At 50.3% G+C, this 25820-nt stretch overlaps 1 protein-coding gene across 5 annotated transcripts in view; it reads left to right on the top strand.

The window, feature by feature from the left end:
• il27ra (interleukin 27 receptor subunit alpha) overlaps positions 1–25820 on the top strand; it is a 46128-nt gene that overhangs the window by 18693 nt on the left and 1615 nt on the right. The window contains exons 1-15 of one of the 5 annotated variants that reach the window (XM_031899462.1): positions 2806–2961; positions 6070–6520; positions 6902–6992; positions 7149–7266; positions 9600–9644; positions 15719–15885; positions 16065–16210; positions 19716–19872; positions 20016–20083; positions 21866–22052; positions 22136–22330; positions 22502–22603; positions 24412–24564; positions 24754–24900; positions 25358–25554. In XM_031899462.1, the coding sequence (XP_031755322.1) occupies positions 6509–6520; positions 6902–6992; positions 7149–7266; positions 9600–9644; positions 15719–15885; positions 16065–16210; positions 19716–19872; positions 20016–20083; positions 21866–22052; positions 22136–22330; positions 22502–22603; positions 24412–24564; positions 24754–24900; positions 25358–25554 (1785 nt within the window). In that variant the 5' untranslated portion in view covers positions 2806–2961; positions 6070–6508. Of the gene's footprint in view, positions 1–2805; positions 3149–6069; positions 6521–6901; positions 6993–7148; positions 7267–9599; positions 9645–15718; positions 15886–16064; positions 16211–19715; positions 19873–20015; positions 20084–21865; positions 22053–22135; positions 22331–22501; positions 22604–24411; positions 24565–24753; positions 24901–25357; positions 25555–25820 lie in introns of those variants that run through there. The other 4 variants (XM_031899463.1, XM_031899460.1, XM_031899459.1 and 1 more) reach the window with 4 other exon arrangements.

Below are 25820 nucleotides of genomic sequence, written 5' to 3'. Positions count from 1 at the left end.
ACTGGGGCTGTGGATAGCAGGTATAGTAGGGAGAGATGGTGCCTATAGTAGCAGTGGAGGGATAATAGCCTCTGGGAAGGGACTGGGGCTGTAGGATAGCAGGTATAGTAGGGAGAGATGGTGCCTATAGTAGCAGTGGGGGGATAATAGCCTCTGGGAAGGAACTGGGGCTGTGGGATAGCAGGTATAGTAGGGAGAGATGGTGCCTATAGTAGCAGTGGGGGGATAATAGCCTCTGGGAAGGGACTGGGGCTGTGGGATAGCAGGTATAGTAGGGAGAGATGGTGCCTATAGTAGCAGTGGGGGGATAATAGCCTCTGGGAAGGGACTGGGGCTGTGGGATAGCAGGTATAGTAGGGAGAGATGGCGCCTATAGTAGCAGTGGGGGGGATAATAGCCTCTGGGAAGGGACTGGGGCTGTGGGATAGCAGGTATAGTAGGGAGAGATTGTGCCTATAGTAGCAGTGGGATAATAGCCTCTGGGAAGGGACTGGGGCTGTGGGATAGCAGGTATAGTAGGGAGAGATGGTGCCTATAGTAGCAGTGGGGGGATAATAGCCTCTGGGAAGGGACTGGGGCTGTGGGATAGCAGGTATAGTAGGGAGAGATTGTGCCTATAGTAGCAGTGGGGGGATAATAGCCTCTGGGAAGGGACTGGGGCTGTGGGATAGCAGGTATAGTAGGGAGAGATTGTGCCTATAGTAGCAGTGGGGGGATAATAGCCTCTGGGAAGGGACTGGGGCTGTGGGATAGCAGGTATAGTAGGGAGAGATGGTGCCTATAGTAAGCAGTGGGATAATAGCCTCTGGGAAGGGACTGGGGCTGTGGGATAGCAGGTATAGTAGGGAGAGATGGTGCCTATAGTAGCAATGGGATAATAGCCTCTGGGAAGGGACTGGGGCTGTGGGATAGCAGGTATAGTAGGGAGAGATGGTGCCTATAGTAGCAGTGGGGGGATAATAGCCTCTGGGAAGGGACTGGGGCTGTGGGATAGCAGGTATAGTAGGGAGAGATGGTGCCTATAGTAGCAGTGGGGGGATAATAGCCTCTGGGAAGGGACTGGGGCTGTGGGATAGCAGGTATAGTAGGGAGAGATGGCGCCTATAGTAGCAGTGGGGGGGATAATAGCCTCTGGGAAGGAACTGGGGCTGTGGGATAGCAGGTATAGTAGGGAGAGATGGTGCCTATAGTAGCAGTGGGGGGATAATAGCCTCTGGGAAGGGACTGGGGCTGTGGGATAGCAGGTATAGTAGGGAGAGATGGTGCCTATAGTAGCAGTGGGGGGATAATAGCCTCTGGGAAGGGACTGGGGCTGTGGGATAGCAGGTATAGTAGGGAGAGATGGTGCCTATAGTAGCAGTGGGGGGATAATAGCCTCTGGGAAGGGACTGGGGCTGTGGGATAGCAGGTATAGTAGGGAGAGATGGTGCCTATAGTAGCAGTGGAGGGATAATAGCCTCTGGGAAGGGACTGGGGCTGTAGGATAGCAGGTATAGTAGGGAGAGATGGTGCCTATAGTAGCAGTGGGGGGATAATAGCCTCTGGGAAGGAACTGGGGCTGTGGGATAGCAGGTATAGTAGGGAGAGATGGTGCCTATAGTAGCAGTGGGGGGATAATAGCCTCTGGGAAGGGACTGGGGCTGTGGGATAGCAGGTATAGTAGGGAGAGATGGTGCCTATAGTAGCAGTGGGGGGATAATAGCCTCTGGGAAGGGACTGGGGCTGTGGGATAGCAGGTATAGTAGGGAGAGATGGCGCCTATAGTAGCAGTGGGGGGGATAATAGCCTCTGGGAAGGGACTGGGGCTGTGGGATAGCAGGTATAGTAGGGAGAGATTGTGCCTATAGTAGCAGTGGGATAATAGCCTCTGGGAAGGGACTGGGGCTGTGGGATAGCAGGTATAGTAGGGAGAGATGGTGCCTATAGTAGCAGTGGGGGGATAATAGCCTCTGGGAAGGGACTGGGGCTGTGGGATAGCAGGTATAGTAGGGAGAGATTGTGCCTATAGTAGCAGTGGGGGGATAATAGCCTCTGGGAAGGGACTGGGGCTGTGGGATAGCAGGTATAGTAGGGAGAGATTGTGCCTATAGTAGCAGTGGGGGGGATAATAGCCTCTGGGAAGGGACTGGGGCTGTGGGATAGCAGGTATAGTAGGGAGAGATGGTGCCTATAGTAGCAGTGGGATAATAGCCTCTGGGAAGGGACTGGGGCTGTGGGATAGCAGGTATAGTAGGGAGAGATGGTGCCTATAGTAGCAATGGGATAATAGCCTCTGGGAAGGGACTGGGGCTGTGGGATAGCAGGTATAGTAGGGAGAGATGGTGCCTATAGTAGCAGTGGGGGGATAATAGCCTCTGGGAAGGGACTGTGGCTGTGGGATAGCAGGTATAGTAGGGAGAGATGGTGCCTATAGTAGCAGTGGGGGGATAATAGCCTCTGGGAAGGGACTGGGGCTGTGGGATAGCAGGTATAGTAGGGAGAGATGGCGCCTATAGTAGCAGTGGGGGGATAATAGCCTCTGGGAAGGGACTGGGGCTGTGGGATAGCAGGTATAGTAGGGAGAGATGGTGCCTATAGTAGCAGTGGGGGGATAATAGCCTCTGGGAAGGGACTGGGGCTGTGGGATAGCAGGTATAGTAGGGAGAGATGGTGCCTATAGTAGCAGTGGCCGAGGATGTTTGTGCTGCTCTGAGTCAGAAGCCAACAATACATATCATTGTGCAATAATTGGGAAATGAATCGGGAATGAAGTCATGGAATGAGGGGGGGATGACTCTGATTTGGCACAGACTGTCTCTGTTCGGAATGTACAATATACAGTGCAGAGGGGGCAGAGTTACAGGGTTTTGCTTATTGATTTGTAGGGAAACCCCTGATTTCGTGCAGATACACCGAGAGGGGCAGCAGGAGAGAGAGACAAGCAGGGCGAGGGGTAGTTGATGAGAGAGAGTCATAGACAAAGTAAGTAAATTGGAAAGGAGAAAACATGAGAGAGAGAAGTGCAAGAGAGTGACAGTCTGCACACGGAACAGGAAGTAAAGTGTAAGAGAGAGAGGGGGCGGTAGAGAAAGAGAGGGGCAGAGAGACAGTAACTGAGTGAATCAGTCCCCGCAGGACTTGCACAGGACTAACGCTGCCCTGCACGCAGGTAAGGCATGTATATCCCACAATGCACTGGACATCCAGCCCAGTGAGCGAGAGCGGCAGCCATAGGAATAGAGTGTTACAGCTCAGGCTCTTAAGGGAGGTGCTACACGCAGCATAGTGTTATGGTATCTCTCTGTACAGGCTATGAGCAAACTTAGGGGGCTGTTCCTGCTGAATTGTGCTTAGTACAGGGGAATCCCTATGTGCCATAGTTTTATGGTATCTCTCTGTACAGGCTATGAGCAAACTTAGGGGGCTGTTCCTGCTGAATTGTGCTTAGTACAGGGGAATCCCTATGTGCCATAGTTTTATGGTCTCTCTCTGTACAGGCTATGAGCAAACTTAGGGGGCTGCTCCTGCTGAATTGTGCTTAGTACAGGGGAATCCCTATGCTGCCATAGTTTTATGGTCTCTCTCTGTGCAGGCTATGAGCAAACTTAGGGGGCTGTTCCTGCTGAATTGTGCTTAGTACAGGGGAATCCCTATGTGCCATAGTTTTATGGTCTCTCTCTGTACAGGCTATGAGCAAACTTAGGGGGCTGTTCCTGCTGAATTGTGCTTAGTACAGGGGGATCCCTATGCTGCCATAGTTTTATGGTATCTCTCTGTACAGGCTATGAGCAAACTTAGGGGGCTGTTCCTACTGAATTGTGCTTAGTACAGGGGAATCCCTATGTGCCATAGTTTTATGGTATCTCTCTGTACAGGCTACGAGCAAACTTAGGGGGCTGTTCCTGCTGAATTGTGCTTAGTACAGGGGGATCCCTATGCTGCCATAGTTTTATGGTATCTCTCTGTACAGGCTATGAGCAAACTTAGGGGGCTGTTCCTGCTGAATTGTGCTTAGTACAGGGGAATCCCTATGCTGCCATAGTTTTATGGCCTCTCTCTGTGCAGGATAAGAGAATATAGGGGAGCCTCGCTTGCTACGGGAGTTCCATTTGCAGCCCCGTTTGACTGGCTAGGACCCCATCGATGACTTGAGGACGGACATTTGGGCTGCTGTCATTTTGTAACATTTATTCTACCTCCGTGTGTGTGTGGCGCAACTCAGTGCGGAGATGCGGTGACGCCCCGTTAGCGCTACACCACACCCCTTCTGATTTATCATAATAGAATTATAATACAATAGGAGGCCTAGGAAAGAATTGGCTAAGCCAATAGCATGTTGTATAAGTGAAGAGAAACTGGTGATTGCCCCAGAATGGCAGGGATCACTTCTTACTAAACGTTGGACAGGAGGCAGACTTCCCCTTTAGGTTTCATTTCCAGAGGCTGCCTGGCTGGTAGCGAGAGCAAACGCAACTGGGAACTGTGCTGTATGAGCCCAAAAAGGTTTTCATGCAATTCAGTCATGTAAGTGCGCCCCCTACTGATCGACTTTGCACACATTTATATCAGGTAGAAATATTATTTCTTATGAAACAATGGGCAAATTTGCACCTGGGCAGTAGGCTCATTGCAACCAATCAGGGATTAGCTGTTCTTTACCAGCTGCAAGTAGAACAATGAAAGCAAACATCTGATTCGTTGCCAAGGCTAATTGCACAGGTGCAAATCTGTCCAGTGTTGATGAAAGTGTCACAGAACCCCCCAGTGACTTCCACTATCCTTATCATTTACAGTAGGGGGTACATTATCCTTTATAATACATGAGCGATACTCAGAGTTCCCTGTATAACTCAGCCTGCAGCCTTGTGCCTTTATATGGGGGGCACAGAACCCCTCAGTGACTGCTAATATCCTTATCATTTACAGTAGGGGGTACATTATCCCTTATAATACATGAGTGATACCCAGAGTTCCCTGTATAACTCAGCCTGCAGCCTTGTGCCTTTATATGGGCACAGAACCCCTCAGTGACTGCTAATATCCTTATCATTTACAGTAGGGGGTACATTATCCCGTATAATACATGAGTGATACTCAGAGTTCCCTGTATAACTCAGCCTGCAGCCTTGTGCCTTTATATGGGCACAGAACCCCTCAGTGACTGCTAATATCCTTATCATTTACAGTAGGGGGTACATTATCCCTTATAATACATGAGTGATACTCAGAGTTCCCTGTATAACTCAGCCTGCAGCCTTGTGCCTTTATATGGGCACAGAACCCCTCAGTGACTGCTAATATCCTTATCATTTACAGTAGGGGGTACATTATCCCTTATAATACATGAGTGATACTCAGAGTTCCCTGTATAACTCAGCCTGCAGCCTTGTGCCTTTATATGGGCACAGAACCCCTCAGTGACTGCTAATATCCTTATCATTTACAGTAGGGGGTACATTATCCCTTATAATACATGAGTGATACTCAGAGTTCCCTGTATAACTCAGCCTGCAGCCTTGTGCCTTTATATGGGGGGCACAGAACCCCTCAGTGACTGCTAATATCCTTATCATTTACAGTAGGGGGTACATTATCCCTTATAATACATGAGTGATACTCAGAGTTCCCTGTATAATTCAGCCTGCAGCCTTGTGCCTTTATATGGGCACAGAACCCCTCAGTGACTGCTAATATCCTTATCATTTACAGTAGGGGGTACATTATCCCTTATAATACATGAGTGATACTCAGAGTTCCCTGTATAACTCAGCCTGCAGCCTTGTGCCTTTATATGGGCACAGAACCCCTCAGTGACTGCTAATATCCTTATCATTTACAGTAGGGGGTACATTATCCCTTATAATACATGAGTGATACTCAGAGTTCCCTGTATAACTCAGCCTGCAGCCTTGTGCCTTTATATGGGCACAGAACCCCTCAGTGACTGCTAATATCCTTATCATTTACAGTAGGGGGTACATTATTTTCAGTAGTTACTATGTACCCCTTCTAACAGAACTACTCAAATCACAGGAATGCTTTAATAAAGTAAATGAGATCCCCAGCGTTACATTTTCTCGTTCTTCCCAGCAGGGGTATCACTTGGAATGAAACTTCTATCCTGCCCAATGAATATCCTGCCTGAAGATCAAATCCATTAATCCCTGTTTCCGACAATGATGTGCTTCCCTCTTCCTCTCTGTACTAGAACTGCTCTCAACACGCAATGAGCGACGCTACAATGCAGCCTGTATCCATGGCGATGCTGAACACAGTTACATGCTGAGAGCAGCATTCTGGAAGGCACAGTAACATTTCATTCCTGAATTGGGGACATATACATACAGAAAGTAAGAGGAAGTATCATAGAGTTGGAGGACCTCCACCACTTCTACCATAGAGAACCTGGAAATACTGGATGGGTACATAACTGGAATATGTCTTGCTAGTGGAAATGTTGGAAATTCCTATAAGGGACATTTACAACTTCCTTTTTGGAGCATTCTCCGCCCACCCCTGATCCAGGCCTATGGAAATGCAGGTATGTCCGACACACTGATACCTATTAGAGCACAGGGTATGAGGGTCCATTTCCTCTGCCGCCATCTTGCTCAGCTCATTGGAGCTGCTACTGTAAAGATAACTGTGCATGTATTGTCCAGTTTGGCCAGCTGTGTGTAGGGTTGCCACCATTGTGGTACCAGCTGATCTTGAATGGGGGGGCAGGCAATGGCGGGGGGGGGGGGGGGGGGGCGATGATACAAGGTAGGTGGGAATGGGGCGGCCATGTCAGGGAGAATTGCCTTATGGGAGGTGTGCTATAGGGTGTCCAGGAGCGAATAGGGAGTGGACTGAAGTTCAATCCTGGTAAATATATATATATAGTAGAATTCCTTGTAACCCAAGTGTGTGCCAATTACAGGTGCATGATGGGATATCATTCTGGCATCGGATTAAGATCTTAACCTACAAATTCCTCGCCCTCGTCCTTCTGATTTCCTCAGGGTCTAGAGGTGAGTATTCAGCCAGAGCTGTCAGAACCCCCCTGCCCAGGTTGGTTGTTCCCAGAATGATCCAGCTGCTGAGGGGGCCGGGGTTTGGGCAAGTTTGGGGCTTGGTGGCTCTGGAGGTCCCATGAAGGTGGCACATGCTTTTATTCTATTTTCCAGGGACTGGTGACATTTGCAGACTCTGCTGCCACATCCAAGGACTAAAGCACAATTTAAACTGCAGCTGGGAGAGTCAGTCCCACACGGAGCACACCCTGTACGTGCTGCGCCTGAAAAAGTACGTGTGGAATATCTATATATTTATGTATATACACCCAAGCATTGTATATCTATAGATCTACTTACGCTCACAAGCAAATAGGACTCTGACCTGACCGGCACTGGAGCTTCTACTTGTTGGAAGTGCAGGGGTGGGGCTTTTACTTGTTGGAAGTGCAGGGGTGGAGCTTCTACTTGTTGGAAGTGCAGGGGTGGGGCTTTTACTTGTTGGAAGTGCAGGGGTGGGGCTTTTACTTGTTGGAAGTGCAGGGATGGGGCTTTTACTTGTTGGAAGTGCAGGAGTGGGGCTTTCACTTGTTGGAAGTGCAGGGGTGGGGCTTTCACTTGTTGGAAGTGCAGGGGTGGAGCTTTTACTTGTTGGAAGTGCAGGGGTGGGGCTTTTACTTGTTGGAAGTGCAGAGGTGGAGCTTTCACTTGTTGGAAGTGCAGGGGTGGGGCTTTTACTTGTTGGAAGTGCAGGGGTGGAGCTTTTACTTGTTGGAAGTGCAGGGGTGGGGCTTTTACTTGTTGGAAGTGCAGGGGTGGGGCTTTCACTTGTTGGAAGTGTAGGGGTGGGGCTTTCACTTGTTGGAGGTGCAGAGGTGGGGCTTTTACTTGTTGGAAGTGCAGGGGTGGGGCTTTCACTTGTTGGAAGTGCAGGGGTGGGGCTTTCACTTGTTGGAGGTGCAGAGGTGGGGCTTTCACTTGTTGGAAGTGCAGGGGTTGGGCTTTCACTTGTTGGAGGTGCAGGAGTGGGGCTTTTACTTGTTGGAATTGCAGGGGTGGGGCTTTTACTTTTTGGAAGTGCAGGGGTGGGGCTTTCACTTGTTGGAAGTGCAGGGGTGGGGCTTTCACTTGTTGGAAGTGCAGGGGTGGGGCTTTCATATGCTCAAAGTGCACAATGAGCTGACTCTAGGAGGGACTGGGCTTGGTTTTGCTGGGAGTACATTATTTAGGCTTCTACAAACTGTAATTTCAAGGGTCCTGCTTGCTCTGGCTGCGATTGCAGGGGGCTGGATCACCAGTTGCAGGTAGTAAAGGTCTGGGCATTTCTGAGAATGCACTTATTGTGCCTTCAGTAGCTGGGAGTGCATATCTGTAGTCTCCGCCAGCAGTGAATGGCATTACTGGGTGCTTGGGGTAGGGCACGGTTAGGATCTTCAGTTTGTAAGGAGACCATGGTTTGAGTGCTTGGGGTAGGGCACGGTTAGGATCTTCAGTTTGTAAGGAGACCATAGTTTGGGTGCTTGGGGTAGGGCACGGTTAGGACCTTCAGTTTGTAAGGAGACCATGGTTTGGGTGCTTGGGGTAGGGCACGGTTAGGACCTTCAGTTTGTAAGGAGACCATGGTTTGGGTGCTTGGGGTAGGGCACGGTTAGGACCTTCAGTTTGTAAGGAGACCATGGTTTGAGTGCTTGGGGTAGGGCACGGTTAGAACCTTCAGTTTGTAAGGAGACCATGGTTTGGGTGCTTGGGGTAGAGCACGGTTAGAACCTTCAGTTTGTAAGGAGACCATGGTTTGGGTGCTTGGGGTAGGGCACGGTTAGGACCTTCAGTTTGTAAGGAGACCATGGTTTGGGTGCTTGGGGTAGGGCACGGTTAGGACCTTCAGTTTGTAAGGAGACCATGGTCTGAGTGCTTGGGGTAGGGCACGGTTAGGACCTTCAGTTTGTAAGGAGACCATGGTTTGGGTGCTTGGGGTAGGGCACGGTTAGGACCTTCAGTTTGTAAGGAGACCATGGTTTGGGTGCTTGGGGTAGGGCACGGTTAGGACCTTCAGTTTGTAAGGAGACCATGGTTTGGGTGCTTGGGGTAGGGCACGGTTAGAACCTTCAGTTTGTAAGGAGACCATGGTTTGGGTGCTTGGGGTAGGGCACGGTTAGGGCCTTCAGTTTGTAAGGAGACCATGGTTTGGCTGCTTGGGGTAGGGCACGGTTAGGACCTTCAGTTTGTAAGGAGACCATGGTTTGGGTGCTTGGGGTAGGGCACGGTTAGAACCTTCAGTTTGTAAGGAGACCAAGGTTTGGGTGCTTGGGGTAGGGCACGGTTAGGACCTTCAGTTTGTAAGGAGACCATGGTTTGGGTGCTTGGGGTAGGGCACGGTTAGGGCCTTCAGTTTGTAAGGAGACCATGGTTTGGGTGCTTGGGGTAGGGCATGGTTAGGACCTTCAGTTTGTAAGGAGACCATGGTTTGGGTGCTTGGGGTAGGGCACGGTTAGGACCTTCATATTGTAAGGAGACCATGGTTTGGCTGCTTGGTTCCTGGGAGTGCAAGACCTTAGCAACTCAGGGTGAGGCACTTTCATTGTTTTGAACTCTATAAAGCAGATATCAACATCTTGTTTTTTTTAGGCAAAGCTGTGGGCTTGGAAGCAGCCAAACTGACTGCCCGGATAGGTAAGTTACTATTTGTGTGTGTTCTGATTTATGTTGCCAGTTAGGGCGGGTAAGGGCAACTAGTCTAATCTTTAACTAAAAGGGTTAGAGCCAATCAGAAGATTACAATGGCTGTAACTCAAACTGTACCAAGTCAACTGGAATGGAAGCAGCCACAGAATGTGTGGGAATAACTCCTCTGTATGAAGCCAACTCAATTAACTATATATGTGCTAAATACTTTATTTGGCCTTTAATACAAACCCAAACCTGTGCTGAGCTTGTTAAACACTATGTAGGTCATACAGAGGCTTATGGCTTCCTCCTGTGGTTTCTTGCTATTAGTTGCAAAGTTGCACAGATCATTAGGTGATGATATCCCATATTATCATACCGGTGATCTGGTTTAACCTATTGAATAGCACAGGGTGCAAATTTGCTATTTGTCAGTTTCCTACATTAACCAACCCGGCGCCGTCCTTCCTTTATAATAAACCAGTAAAAGCGAAGAACTCATTGGTTGTTACTTTCATGGTTGCATAATCTGTTAATGTGCCAAGATCTGTCCAAACAATGCAATGGTCCATCCACAACTCCACCCACTTTCCACTAGCCCAGCCCCTTTTTAAACTCAGCATAGACTGTCCCTGGAACAGATTTTCACCTGGACAGGTACAAGTGCCTATGGGTCAGTGTCGGACTGGGGACCTTTGGGCCCATTAAAGGACCTGCGCTTAAGGGACCCCAGCCCCAACTGACCTATACCATTGGCACCCGCACCAGTGGTTTCTCCCATTATCCCAGTGGACCAGTCCAACTCTGTATGGTGCTCAGTACATTTCAACATTTCAGATTTTAAAAAAAGTGAAGAGAAATAACATAAAACAATAAAAAGAGAATAAAACCACCTAAAGAAATTGATGGGCAAACTTAAAAAGAAACACACATAGGGCTTGTTATTCTTTAGTTTGCTCACCAGGGGGCAGTGCTTTCCTTTTGCAGTGCTCAGCTAAATGAAATCTCCCAAATCCCCCAAATGAATGGCTCTAATGCACCACAAAACCAGGATCAAATCCCATGTCCAACCTCAAATAGGTGCTGGGTCCCTAGTGCTGGAAAGAATAACTATTTTTTAACAGAACCGGCCCGTCACCGTGCCTGCCGCTTTTCCACTGACTGCCAACCACACTCCACATTATTTCACCCTCAGGGCATCTCCTTGGTTTGTAGGCGCCTAAGAATTCTTCTAATAAAATAACAGCTACCACAGAGAAAGGAGGGAGGGGGGGCGGTGCCATGGGTGCAACCGCAGCGCCAGGTTACAGTGTATTTGGTACCTGTGGGTTTTGGGCAGGTTACCTGTGTATGTATGTATGTATATCTTTATTTATAAAATGCTACTTATGTACACAACACTGTACAGTAGAACAACAGATTAATACAAACAGGGGGTTATTAAGATAATAATAGATAATACAAAGTATAACAATAAATACAAGATACAGTTGCAATAAGTTAAGAATCAAAGAGACAAGAGGATGATGGTTCTTGCCCCATAGAGCTTACAATCTATATACTCCCCATGAAGTAGATGTAATGGCAGACACAATAGAGAGTTATAGGGGAAAAGTTGGATGCCTTTTCGCCAAATAACACATATAAGGTCACTGATGTGTATAAAGTACAGTTGTTTGTGGGGGGGTTATATTCCCTGCGTGCCCCAGAGCTAACCATTTACTCACCCTGCACTCACACATCAGTTGCTACTTTAAAGGGAAACTATAACAATCTAGGTCTCTATAAAAATATATTGCATAAACAGCTCATATGTAAAACCTGCTTCATCTAAATAAACCATTTTCATACAAATATACTTTTTAACTAGTATGTGCCATTGGGTAATCCTAAATAGGAAACTGCCATTTTAAGTACTAAGGGCCGCCCCCTGGGATCATAGGAGTCACAGTGCACACAAACAAGCCAAGGAACACATACATGCTAGGCCCCATCAGCCAATGAATGGGCAGAGTTCTGCCGTTTGCTCCCACACTACTTCCTGTTACAGTTAGAGCTGCATCACTTCCTGTCAGCTGATCTCTGAGGGAGCACACAGCCCATCACAAAATGGCGGCTCAAGGGAAAGGATGTAAAAGGGCAATATTTACTGATATATATATTCCAGTTTGGGGAGATTATTTAATAGGCCACTTAATATGATATAAACTATCTGTTGGTTACGTATTCATTCTGGGGGTGTAGTTTGCCTTTAAGTTGCACCAGTCACATGTTGTGGGCAGTGACGGCGCTTCCAGTTGCTGCCAAAGGGAAATGACTTGGAGGGATGGCCGGTGTTTTGATGACGCCTCATGGGCTGCAGCCCGTAACAAAGGAGGGAAATCTGGAAATATGTGAGAGCAAACAAGAGACAAAGCACCGGTGGCACAGAGACAGACACGGAGACAGACACAGAGACAGGCACGGAGACAGACACAGACACAGAGACAGACACAGAGACAGGCACGGAGACAGACACAGACACAGAGACAGACACGGAGACAGACACAGAGACAGGCACGGAGACAGACACAGACACAGAGACAGACACAGAGACAGACACAGAGACAGACACAGAGACAGGCACGGAGACAGGCACGGAGACAGACACAGAGACAGACACGGAGACAGACACAGAGACAGACACAGAGACAGGCACGGAGACAGACACAGAGACAGGCACGGAGACAGACACAGAGACAGGCACGGAGACAGACACAGAGACAGACACGGAGACAGACACAGAGACAGGCACGGAGACAGACACGGAGACAGGCACGGAGACAGGCACGGAGACAGACACAGAGACAGACACAGAGACAGACACGGAGACAGACACGGAGACAGCAAAACCAAGACACGGCCAACAACATCACAAAGTCTCATTATCCAAGTGTAAATATTATGTGTGCGACTCCAGCCACTATATCCTGTTATACTCAGACACCCCCCCTTACTATACTCTGTTATACTCAGACACCCCCCCTTACTATACTCTGTTATACTCAGACACACCCCCTTACTATACTCTGTTATACTCAGACACACCCCCTTACTATACTCTGTTATACTCAGACACACCCCCTTACTATACTCTGTTATACTCAGATACCCCCCCCTTACTATACTCTGTTATACTCAGACACCCCCCCTTACTATACTCTGTTATACTCAGATACCCCCCCCTTACTATACTCTGTTATACTCAGACACACCCCCTTACTATACTCTGTTATACTCAGACACCCCCCTTACTATACTCTGTTATACTCAGACACACCCCCTTACTATACTCTGTTATACTCAGACACCCCCCCTTACTATACTCTGTTATACTCAGACACACCCCCTTACTATACTCTGTTATACTCAGACACACCCCCTTACTATACTCTGTTATACTCAGACACACCCCCTTACTATACTCTGTTATACTCAGACACACCCCCTTACTATACTCTGTTATACTCAGACACACCCCCTTACTATACTCTGTTATACTCAGACACACCCCCTTACTATACTTGGTTATACTCAGACACGCCCCCTTACTATACTCTGTTATACTCAGACACACCCCCTTACTATACTCCGTTATACTCAGACACACCCCCTTACTATACTTGGTTATACTCAGACACGCCCCCTTACTATACTCTGTTATACTCAGACACACCCCCTTACTATACTCTGTTATACTCAGACACCCCCCCTTACTATACTCTGTTATACTCAGACACCCCCCCTTACTATACTCTGTTATACTCAGACACCCCCCCTTACTATACTCTGTTATACTCAGACACCCCCCCTTACTATACTCTGTTATACTCAGACACCCCCCCTTACTATACTCTGTTATACTCAGACACCCCCCCTTACTATACTCCGTTATACTCAGACACACCCCCTTACTATACTTGGTTATACTCAGACACGCCCCCTTACTATATTCGGTTATACTCAGACACGCCCGCTTACTATACTCTGTTATACTCAGACACGCCCCCTTACTATACTCTGTTATACTCAGACACGCCCCCTTACTATACTCGGTTATACTCAGACACGCCCTCATACTATACTCTGTTATACTCAGACACGCCCCCTTACTATACTCTGTTATACTCTGACACGCCCCCTTACTATACTCGGTTATACTCAGACACCCCCCTTACTATACTCTGTTATACTCAGACACGCCCCCTTACTATACTCGATTATACTCAGACACGCCCCCTTACTATACTCGGTTATACTCAGACACGTCCCCTTACTATACTCTGTTATACTCAGACACGCCCCCTTACTATACTCTGTTATACTCAGACACGCCCTGTTACTATACTCGGTTATACTCAGACACACCCCCTTACTATACTTGGTTATACTCAGACACGCCCCCTTACTATACTCGATTATACTCAGACACGCCCCCTTACTATACTCGATTATACTCAGACACGCCCCCTTACTATACTCGGTTATACTCAGACACGTCCCCTTACTATACTCTGTTATACTCAGACACGCCCTGTTACTATACTCGGTTATACTCAGACACGCCCCCTTACTATACTCGATTATACTCAGACACGCCCCCTTACTATACTCGGTTATACTCAGACACACCTCCTTACTATACTCGATTATACTCAGACACGCCCCCTTACTATACTCGGTTATACTCAGACACGCCCCCTTACTATACTCGGTTATACTCAGACACGCCCCCTTACTATACTCGGTTATACTCAGCCATGCCCCCTTACTATACTCGGTTAAACTCAGACACGCCCTCATACTATACTCTGTTATACTCAGACACGCCCTCATACTATACTCGATTATACTCAGACACGCCCCCTTACTATACTCTGTTATACTCAGACACGCCCCCTTACTATACTCGGTTATACTCAGCCATGCCCCCTTACTATACTCGGTTATACTCAGACACGCCCTCATACTATACTCGGTTATACTCAGACACGCCCCCTTACTATACTCGGGTATACTCAGACACACCCCCTTACTATACTCGATTATACTCAGACACGCCCCCTTACTATACTCGGTTATACTCAGACACGCCCTCATACTATACTCTGTTATACTCAGACACGCCCTCATACTATACTCGATTATACTCAGACACGCCCCCTTACTATACTCTGTTATACTCAGACACGCCCCCTTACTATACTCGGGTGTACTCAGACACACCCCCTTACTATACTCGATTATACTCAGACACGCCCCCTTACTATACTCGGTTATACTCAGACACGCCCTCATACTATACTCTGTTATACTCAGACACGCCCTCATACTATACTCGATTATACTCAGACACGCCCCCTTACTATACTCTGTTATACTCAGACACGCCCCCTTACTATACTCGGTTATGTTCAACCCCCCTCTTACTAAATGCTATTATGCTCCCTTTACTGTCTCTAAGTGGGATTTTTTCTTCATAAATCAGAACTGGGGGTATTATTTGGAGGTGTGTCCCCATAGGAGCTTGCAATCTCTTATGCAATTAAATATAACGCTGAATGAGAACATGAGCAGCCACAGGGCGTGTAGGGCCGACCACATCCTGTATCTGTTGCACGGGGGGAAGCGTGAGGTGACGCACACACACACAGAGCTCTGAGAGGCATTTCCGGTACTGCTGCTGGGTTACAGCTCCTCAATCTGTTGGGGGGGGGGGTGATCTATCTAGGGGGGCTTATATTAGGGGGGCCATATACATTAGGCCCTGGGATTCTTCTGGAGATACAACAGGGGGCTGTAACCTGGGCACATGTTAGGGGACCCCTATCCCGATGTGGGGGGGGGCTCAGTCAGACCCTGGTTTGAAGTCCAGAATGGCAGACCAGGTGTGGATGGATCCTGTACAGAGTATAGGGGAATCAGGGCGGTGTCTGGGTGTAACTGGGAGTGGCTATGCTGGATGAAGGGGTGTGACCAAAAATGACCACTTATTTTCAACCATGTTTACCCTAACCTCACCTCACCCTTTTCCCCCTCAGCCACCTGTCTATTCCTTCCCTACTGAACTTTACAGCCCCCGTGGGGCAGAACTGGCTGCTCATACCCAGGAAAAATCTGGTCAAGTTTTACCCATATCACCTTCGGCTGACGGCTGGGGGCAAAGAAGTGCAACTGAACCTCACGTACGACGTCAATGGAGAGAATGGTATGGAGAACCGCTGGCGCATTGGGTCTGTTCAGCTTGTGCTTCTGTAGCCTTTGCTGAACTACAACTCTTACCCTAGGTATTCTTGCTGAGGGTTGCAGTCCAACAACAGGGTAAATTTGACCCTAGCAACCAGAGAGCTACTGAAATTATTGTTCATCCGCCATCTTGTTTCCTAGTGCTCCTTGAGCCGCCGGAGATCACTGCTGTTGAGTCTGAAGAAGACAACATTGTAGAGGTGAAGTGGAGAAACCAGGAACACGTGAGTGATGAGCAGAAGGTGGAACTGAGGTACCGGATGGTGGGAGCCGCCAACTGGACGGAGGTGGGTTTGTACTGGTGAGACAGCCGGTCAGTGGGAGGTGTGGCAGTTCTGAAGGGGGAGGGTCTCCCATGTGTCTCTAGGGGGGAGTTAGAACTTGGCTGCGCTTCCAACAAATGAGATACAAAGGGCAATTTTATACTTTAGCCCTTGTGCCTTTCCTGCTTTATTAAAATGAGGGTCACTCTAAGCAGTGCCACTAGGGGGGGATAGTGTCACTATGAGCAGTGCCACTAGGGGGGGATAGTGTCACTATGAGCAGTGCCACTAGGGGGGGATAGTGTCACTATGAGCAGTGCCACTAGGGGGGGATAGTGTCACTATGAGCAGTGCCAGTAGAGGGGATAGTGTCACTATGAGCAGTGTCAGTAGGGGGTATAGTGTCACTATGAGCAGTGCCAGTAGGGGGGGATAGTGTCACTTTAAGCAGTGTCAGTAGGGGGGATAGTGTCACTATGAGCAGTGCCAGTAGGGGGGGATAGTGTCACTCTAAGCAGTGTCAGTAGGGGGGATAGTGTCACTATGAGCAGTGCCAGTAGGGGGGGATAGTGTCACTCTAAGCAGTGTCAGTAGGGGGGATAGTGTCACTATGAGCAGTGCCAGTAGGGGGGATAGTGTCACTATGAGCAGTGCCAGTAGGGGGGGATAGTGTCACTTTAAGCAGTGCCAGTAGGGGGGGAGAGTGTCACTCTAAGCAGTGCCAGTAGGGGGGGATAGTGTTACTCAAGGCAGTGCCAGTATGGGGGGATAGTGTCACTCTAAGCAGTGCCGGTAGGGGGGGATAGTGTCACTATGAGCATGCTGGTGGGGGGGATAGTGTCACTATGAGCAGTGCTAGTAGAGGGGATAGTGTCACTCTAAGCAGTGCCAGTAGGGGGGGATAGTGTCACTATGAGCAGTGCCAGTAGGGGGGGATAGTGTCACTATGAGCAGTGCTGGTGGGGGGGGGATAGAGTCACTATGAGCATGCTGGTGGGGGGGATAGAGTCACTATGAGCATGCTGGTGGGGGGGATAGTGTCACTATGAGCAGTGCTAGTAGAGGGGATAGTGTCACTATGAGCAGTGCCAGTAGGGGGGGATAGTGTCACTATGAGCAGTGCTGGTGGGGGGGGGGATAGAGTCACTATGAGCATGCTGGTGGGGGGGATAGTGTCACTATGAGCAGTGCTAGTAGAGGGGATAGTGTCACTATGAGCAGTGCCAGTAGAGGGGGATAGTGTCACTCTAAGCAGTGCCAGTAGGGGGGGATAGTGTCACTATGAGCAGTGCTGGTGGGGGGGATAGTGTCACTATGAGCAGTGCCGGTAGGGGGGGATAGTGTCACTATGAGCAGTGCTAGTAGAGGGGATATTGTCACTCTAAGCAGTGCCAGTAGGGGGGGATAGTGTCACTATGAGCAGTGCTAGTAGAGGGGATAGTGTCACTCTAAGCAGTGCCAGTAGGGGGGGATAGTGTCACTATGAGCAGTGCTAGTAGAGGGGATAGTGTCACTCTAAGCAGTGCCAGTAGGGGGGATAGTGTCACTATGAGCAGTGCTGGTGGGGGGGATAGTGTCACTATGAGCAGTGCTAGTAGGGGGAATAGTGTCACTATGAGCAGTGCCAGTAGGGGGGGGATAGTGTCACTATGAGCAGTGCCAGTAGGGGGGGGGATAGTGTCACTATGAGCAGTGCCAGTAGGGGGGGGGATAGTGTCACTATGAGCAGTGCTGGTGGGGGGATAGTGTCACTATGAGCAGTGCTAGTAGGGGGAATAGTGTCACTATGTGCAGTGCCAGTCGGGGGGGATAGTGTCACTATGAGCAGTGCCAGTAGGGGGGGATAGTGTCACTATGAGCAGTGCCAGTAGGGGGGATAGTGTCACTATGAGCAGTGCCAGTAGGGGGGGATAGTGTCACTATGACCAGTGCCAGTAGGGGGTATAGTGTCACTATAAGCAGTGCCGATGGGAGGGGATAGTGTCACTATGAGCAGTGCCAATAGGGGGGATAGTGTCACTATGAGCAGTGCCAGTAGGGGGGGATAGTGTCACTATGAGCAGTGCCAGTAGAGGGGATAGTGTCACTATGAGCAGTGCCAGTAGGGGGGGATAGTGTCACTATGAGCAGTGCCAGTAGGGGGGATAGTGTCACTATGAGCAGGGCCGGTGGGGGATAGTGTCACTATGAGCAGTGCCAGTAGGGGGGGGATAGTGTCACTATGAGCAGTGCCAGTAGGGGGGGATAGTGTCACTATGAGCAGTGCCAGTAGGGGGGGATAGTGTCACTATGAGCAGTGCCAGTAGGGGGGGGGATAGTGTCACTATGAGCAGTGCTGGTGGGGGGATAGTGTCACTATGAGCAGTGCTAGTAGGGGGAATAGTGTCACTATGTGCAGTGCCAGTAGGGGGGGATAGTGTCACTATGAGCAGTGCCAGTAGGGGGGGATAGTGTCACTATGAGCAGTGCCAGTAGGGGGGATAGTGTCACTATGAGCAGTGCCAGTAGGGGGGGATAGTGTCACTATGACCAGTGCCAGTAGGGGGTATAGTGTCACTATAAGCAGTGCCGATGGGAGGGGATAGTGTCACTATGAGCAGTGCCAATAGGGGGGATAGTGTCACTATGAGCAGTGCCAGTAGGGGGGGATAGTGTCACTATGAGCAGTGCCAGTAGAGGGGATAGTGTCACTATGAGCAGTGCCAGTAGGGGGGGATAGTGTCACTATGAGCAGTGCCAGTAGGGGGGATAGTGTCACTATGAGCAGGGCCGGTGGGGGGATAGTGTCACTATGAGCAGTGCCAGTAGGGGGGATAGTGTCACTATGAGCAGTGCCAGTAGGGGGGATAGTGTCACTATGAGCAGTGCCAGTAGGGGGGATAGTGTCACTATGAGCAGGGCCGGTGGGGGGATAGTGTCACTATGAGCAGTGCCAGTAGGGGGGATAGTGTCACTATGAGCAGTGCCAGTAGGGGGGATAGTGTCACTATGAGCAGGGCCGGTGGGGGGATAGTGTCACTATGAGCAGTGCCAGTAGGGGGGATAGTGTCACTATGAGCAGTGCCAGTAGGGGGGATAGTGTCACTATGAGCAGTGCCAGTAGGGGGGATAGTGTCACTATGAGCAGGGCCGGTGGGGGGATAGTGTCACTATGAGCAGTGCCAGTAGGGGGGATAGTGTCACTATGAGCAGTGCCAGTAGGGGGGATAGTGTCACTATGAGCAGGGCCGGTGGGGGGATAGTGTCACTATGAGCAGTGCCAGTAGAGGGGATAGTGTCACTATGAGCAGTGCTGGTGGGGGGGATAGTGTCACTATGAGCAGTGCTGGTGGGGGGGATAGTGTCACTATGAGCAGTGCCAGTAGGGAGGGATAGTGTCACTATGAGCAGTGCCAGTAGGGAGGGATAGTGTCACTATCAGCAGTGCCGATGGGGGGTGGGGGAGGGGGGGTGGCTCAGTGTCACTCTAAACAGATCATGGCAGCTACCAACCTTTTACCAATGTGTCTCACTTATTTCTCTGGCTCAGGTTCCCAATAACAAACTGGAACCGGGCTCCTGTGAACTGACTGACCTGGAACCCTATGTGGAGTACAAGCTCCAGATCCGTTATGTGGCAGATGGTTCCAGTAGTAAGAAGGGCAGCAGATGGAGCGAAACACTAACATTCTGCACTCCAGATCAAGGTGAGATCCAGATGGCCCCCCTCAGTTATCGCCTGAGCTAGAAAGAATGTTCCTTTTGGGCTATATCTATTGGCCAACACTGAATTCCTACACTGTATCCTGTGTCTCCATACAATCTGGCTCATACCCTTGTGTTGTCCTAGTGCCCTGTGGCCTTCTAGATGTCTGGCGAAGTACGGAGAAGCCACCATTTTTGCTCATCCAATGGAAGGTACAAATTGCATCAGTTTGTGTAGGGGGCTTGGGAGGGTGGTGGCACTCCTAACCCTGTGTAGGTGGCTTGGGAGGGTGGTGGCACCCCTAACCCTGTGTAGGTGGCTTGGGAGGGTGGTGGCATAGCTAACCCTGTGTAGGGGGCTTGGGAGGGTGGTGGCATAGCTAACCCTGTGTAGGTGGCTTGGGAAGGTGGTGGCATAGCTAACCCTGTGTAGGGGGCTTGGGAGGGTGGTGGCACAGCTAACCCTGTGTAGGTGGCTTGGGAGGGTGGTGGCACCCCTAACCCTGTGTAGGTGGCTTGGGAGGGTGGTGGCATAGCTAACCCTGTGTAGGTGGCTTGGGAGGGTGGTGGCATAGCTAACCCTGTGTAGGGGGCTTGGGAGGGTGGTGGCACCCCTAACCCTGTGTAGGTGGCTTGGGAGGGTGGTGGCACCCCTAACCCTGTGTAGGTGGCTTGGGAGGGTGGTGGCATAGCTAACCCTGTGTAGGGGGCTTGGGAGGGTGGTGGCACCCCTAACCCTGTGTAGGTGACTTGGGAGGGTGGTGGCACCCCTAACCCTGTGTAGGTGGCTTGGGAGGGTGGTGGCATAGCTAACCCTGTGTAGGGGGCTTGGGAGGGTGGTGGCATAGCTAACCCTGTGTAGGGGGCTTGGGAGGGTGGTGGCACCCCTAACCCTGTGTAGGGGGCTTGGGAGGGTGGTGGCACCCCTAACCCTGTGTAGGGGGCTTGGGAGGGTGGTGGCATAGCTAACCCTGTGTAGGTGGCTTGGGAGGGTGGTGGCATAGCTAACCCTGTGTAGGGGGCTTGGGAGGGTGGTGGCATAGCTAACCCTGTGTAGGTGGCTTGGGAGGGTGGTGGCATAGCTAACCCTGTGTAGGTGGCTTGGGAGGGTGGTGGCACCCCTAACCCTGTGTAGGTGGCTTGGGAGGGTGGTGGCATAGCTAACCCTGTGTAGGCGGCTTGGGAGGGTGGTGGCATAGCTAACCCTGTGTAGGTGGCTTGGGAGTTTGGTGGCACCCCTAACCCTGTGTAGGTGGCTTGGGAGGGTGGTGGCATAGCTAACCCTGTGTAGGTGGCTTGGGAGGGTGGTGGCATAGCTAACCCTGTGTAGGGGGCTTGGGAGGGTGGTGGCACCCCTAACCCTGTGTAGGTGGCTTGGGAGGGTGGTGGCATAGCTAACCCTGTGTAGGCGGCTTGGGAGGGTGGTGGCATAGCTAACCCTGTGTAGGTGGCTTGGGAGTTTGGTGGCACCCCTAACCCTGTGTAGGTGGCTTGGGAGGGTGGTGGCATAGCTAACCCTGTGTAGGTGGCTTGGGAGGGTGGTGGCATAGCTAACCCTGTGTAGGGGGCTTGGGAGGGTGGTGGCACCCCTAACCCTGTGTAGGTGGCTTGGGAGGGTGGTGGCATAGCTAACCCTGTGTAGGGGGCTTGGGAGGGTGGTGGCACCGCTAACCCTGTGTAGGGGGCTTGGGAGGGTGGTGGCATAGCTAACCCTGTGTAGGGGGCTTGGGAGGGTGGTGGCATAGCTAACCCTGTGTAGGTGGCTTGGGAGGGTGGTGGCATAGCTAACCCTGTGTAGTTGGCTTGGGAGGGTGGTGGCATAGCTAACCCTGTGTAGGTGGCTTGGGAGGGTGGTGGCATAGCTAACCCTGCCATTAGTGCCCATGGGTGGGGGGTGGCATTGCCCAGACTGAGGTGATGTATGAGACTCTGTTATTGATGCAGGGGGGTCAGTTCTGTACCCTCTTTTTTGCTGACTCTGCATTTCTCATCCAGCCATTGGGCACCACCAGGGGTAAAATCTTGGGCTACAATGTGACCTATACTGATGGCGGCCAGGCTAATAGCGCGGAGGCACAGTGCTGTCACATCAAGCTGCCGGCTGGGGCCACGGATATCTGCGTCAGCCCCAGAAACCAGCACGGACTTGGCTATGGCAGCTGTGTCACACCCCCCTGCTCAGGTACCCACCCCCTCCCAGATATCTGCCCCCCATTAGTAAGTGCTTTAATCAAGCTTCTAATGAGAATAACGCTCTTCTTGCAGAACCGGCCCCTCCCTCAGGTATTAAAGTTTGGGCCGACGGGTCTGGAGGTATTAAGGTATCAGGGGTAGCGACATTGCCCCCTCCCAAAGATCCTCACTCGTACCTGGTTGAGTGGAAGGAACTCACATTAGCCAGAAACCCATTCCTGAATTGGACCAGGTTCCGAGCAACCAATCAAAACTTTACTCTGCCAGGTGAGTAACCAGTCACTGCTGACCCCTGTAAAAGATGCACAGCCAATGAGCTCCTAGCTGCACTCTGCCCCCCCATCCACCTAAGGTCCAACCACACCTTTATATACCCAAGGGGCATTAATGGAAACCCCTTTTCTCCCTCATCCCCATTTTCTACCTCTCTGTCCCCAGGTGACTTTGCCCCTTTTGCCCCATACGGCGTGGCTGTGTTTGCCCTTTACCAGAACAGCTGTGCGGGAGTCGTATCCACTGTTGTGTACAGCCAGGAGAATGGTAAGAGGACGGGGATTGGGCTGTGGGGCAAAAAAACGGGATAAGGGGAACAAATGTGGCCCTACACAATGTCAAGGTCAAACTGGGCTTCTACCATCCTCTGGCCCTCCAATAACAGGGATGAAGGGGTAGGTTGGGGTCCTGTCTGGGGGGCCCATTTACAGAGGGGGACTGAAAAGACTCCGTTGTAGTGATGAGCGAAAAATTCGCTGAAAAATTTGCGAATCTTTTAAAAGATTCGCGAAACGGCGAAAAATGTTGCACTTCAAAACAATTGTCGTCCGCGGCTATTCTTTCTTCACCCATTGCTACTCTTTTGTCGCCCGTGGCTATTCTTTCGTCGCCTGCGGCTATTCTTTCTTCACCCGCGGCTATTCTTTCGTCGCCCGTTGCTACTCTTTTTTCGCCTGTGGCTATTCTTTCGTCGCCCGTTGCTACTCTTTTGTCGCCCGTTGCTATTCTTTCGTCGCCCGTTGCTACTCTTTTTTCGCCCGTGGCTATTCTTTCGTCGCCCGTTGCTACTCTTTTGTCGCCCGTTGCTACTCTTTTGTCGCCCGTTGCTACTCTTTTGTCGCCCGTTGCTACTCTTTTGTCGCCCGTTGCTACTCTTTTGTCGCCCGTGGCTATTCTTTCGTCGCCTGCGGCTATTCTTTCTTCACCCGCGGCTATTCTTTCGTCGCCCGTTGCTACTCTTTTTTCGCCTGTGGCTATTCTTTCGTCGCCCGTTGCTACTCTTTTGTCGCCCGTTGCTATTCTTTCGTCGCCCGTTGCTACTCTTTTTTCGCCCGTGGCTATTCTTTCGTCGCCCGTTGCTACTCTTTTGTCGCCCGTTGCTATTCTTTCGTCGCCCGTTGCTACTCTTTTGTCGCCCGTTGCTATTCTTTCGTCGCCCGTTGCTACTCTTTTGTCGCCCGTTGCTATTCTTTCGTCGCCCGTTGCTACTCTTTTGTCGCCCGTTGCTATTCTTTCGTCGCCCGTTGCTACTCTTTTGTCGCCCGTTGCTATTCTTTCGTCGCCCGTTGCTACTCTTTTGTCGCCCGTTGCTATTCTTTCGTCGCCCGTTGCTACTCTTTTGTCGCCCGTTGCTATTCTTTCGTCGCCCGTTGCTACTCTTTTGTCGCCCGTTGCTATTCTTTCGTCGCCCGTTGCTACTCTTTTTTCGCCCGTGGCTATTCTTTCGTCGCCGCGGCTATTCTTTTGTCGCCCATTGCTATTCTTTCGTCGCCCGTTGCTATTCTTTCGTCGCCCGTTGCTACTCTTTTTTCGCCCGTGGCTATTCTTTCGTCGCCCGTTGCTATTCTTTCGTCGCCTGTTACTATTCTTTCGTCGCCCGTTGCTACTCTTTTTTCGCCCGTTGCTATTCTTTCGCCCGTTGCTACTCTTTCGTCGCCCGTTGCTATTCTTTCGTCGCCTGTTGCTATTCTTTCGTCGCCCGTTGCTACTCTTTTGTCGCCCGTTGCTATTCTTTCGTCGCAAATTTTTTCATCCATTTCGTGAAACAATCCGCCAATGGTGAAACGCGGAAACTCGCCACGAATCCCTGCCTGGCAAAACATTTCGCCCATCACTACTCCGTTGTCCATAACTGAGAGGTGGGTGGCTTGCTGGGGTGTGAGGTGGGGCAGGTGTGGGGGTGATGGTGGCCCTATAACAGGGGCCTGTCAGGAGAGGGCTGCAATCATCAGCATCAGCCTGCCCCATAGATATTGGTCAGGTTAGCCATTGAGTCCAGCGGCCCGTGTGAGGCCAGCTTTATGTATTAGTCTTCCTCCTCCATCTCCCTTTTCCTATTCTCTCTTGTAAAACAGCACCCTCTGCTGGCCCCAACGTCTCCATACGCCTGATATCCTCCGCGGAAGCACATATATCATGGGACGAGGTACCACTTCCGAACAGGAGAGGAAACATTACTGGTTACACCATCTACCTGAACAGCTCGGAACATTCTCGGCAGAAATCAGGTGCCAAGCAGGGGGAGGAATGTAGAAACAAGGGCAGAGTCTAGTAACCCATGGCAACCAATCAGATGTTGTTATCAAACAGTAGACCAATAAATGATTGGCTGCTATGGGTTACTGTAGCTGTAGCCTATAAATACTTCTGTCAAGTGTGTGAGGTGGTAACTCATCTTCTGCCTTTTTGATTGTTAGCTCTGTGGTCCAGGTCTGTGTTTGCTCATGGTAGGAATGATTGCGTCTCTGGCTTATCACCGGACACCGCATATACTGTATGGATGACGGCATGGACAAGGGCAGGGGAAGGACCCCTGGGCAGTATCAGGAAGTTTCGGACAACAGGTACATTTATGGCGATACCCCAATATATCGTCTATGGGGAAGAAAGATTTTTTTGGGGGTCTGGGGGTTGGGTTGTAGTTCAACTACAGCTTGCAGGTTACCCATCTCTGTCATTAGGAATGATGCTCTTCTCTTCTGGCTTCCTTGGGGGTGGGGGGGTTATGTAATACCAAGGAGTGGCAAACCATGTTAGCAAATGAGATGTTTTCCTTCAACCAAGTGGTTGCTATGGGTTACAGGACTGGGGCAAACTTTGCTGATGTTGTTACCGAACCCTAGTGGCGGAACTACAGCATCTTCAGCTCTTGGGGTGGGGCTGGGAAAGGCTGTAAATTGCAATTCTCTGATATATATAACCCCCTATCTCCCCCATAAGGGTCCCCAGTCTTTCAACCCTTTTTCTGTAGCTCCGCCCTCAGCCACGCCCTTACAATTCACTCTTTATGTGGGCCTACAGGTCGTACCTACAATCCGCTGGTCATCATCATCATTGTTGTACTGACCGTGTTCTTCCTGCTGCTGGCCATCCTATTCTCCCTCTGGACCAAGCGGGTGCTGCGCAAATGGTTCTGGCCCAGAATCCCCATCCCCAACCTGGAGAACAATGCGGAACTCAGCAGGATCCAGAACAACAATAACTGGGACCTGGAACAGGTACAGTACCCCCTCCCCCCTGACAATGGCTGCTGGGCCAGAACCCAGGACCTGTTATACTGGGATGGTTCCAAGTCCGACTCACTAAGAGGCAGTTGAGGGGAGCTGCAGTCTATGGAAGTGACTGGGAATCCAGATAAACATAGTATAATATATATGATAGTATGTTATAGAATTAATAATTCTAAGCAACTTTTCAATTGGTCTTCATTATTTATTACTTATAGTTTTTAACTTATTTGCCTTCTTCTTCCAACTCTTTGCAG

Source organism: Xenopus tropicalis, chromosome 3 (assembly GCF_000004195.4).
Source record: "Xenopus tropicalis strain Nigerian chromosome 3, UCB_Xtro_10.0, whole genome shotgun sequence".
In the NCBI taxonomy this organism is placed as follows: domain Eukaryota; kingdom Metazoa; phylum Chordata; class Amphibia; order Anura; family Pipidae; genus Xenopus; species Xenopus tropicalis.
The sequence above is the reverse complement of the archived record's forward strand: the minus strand, read 5'-3'. Positions and strand labels throughout refer to the sequence as shown.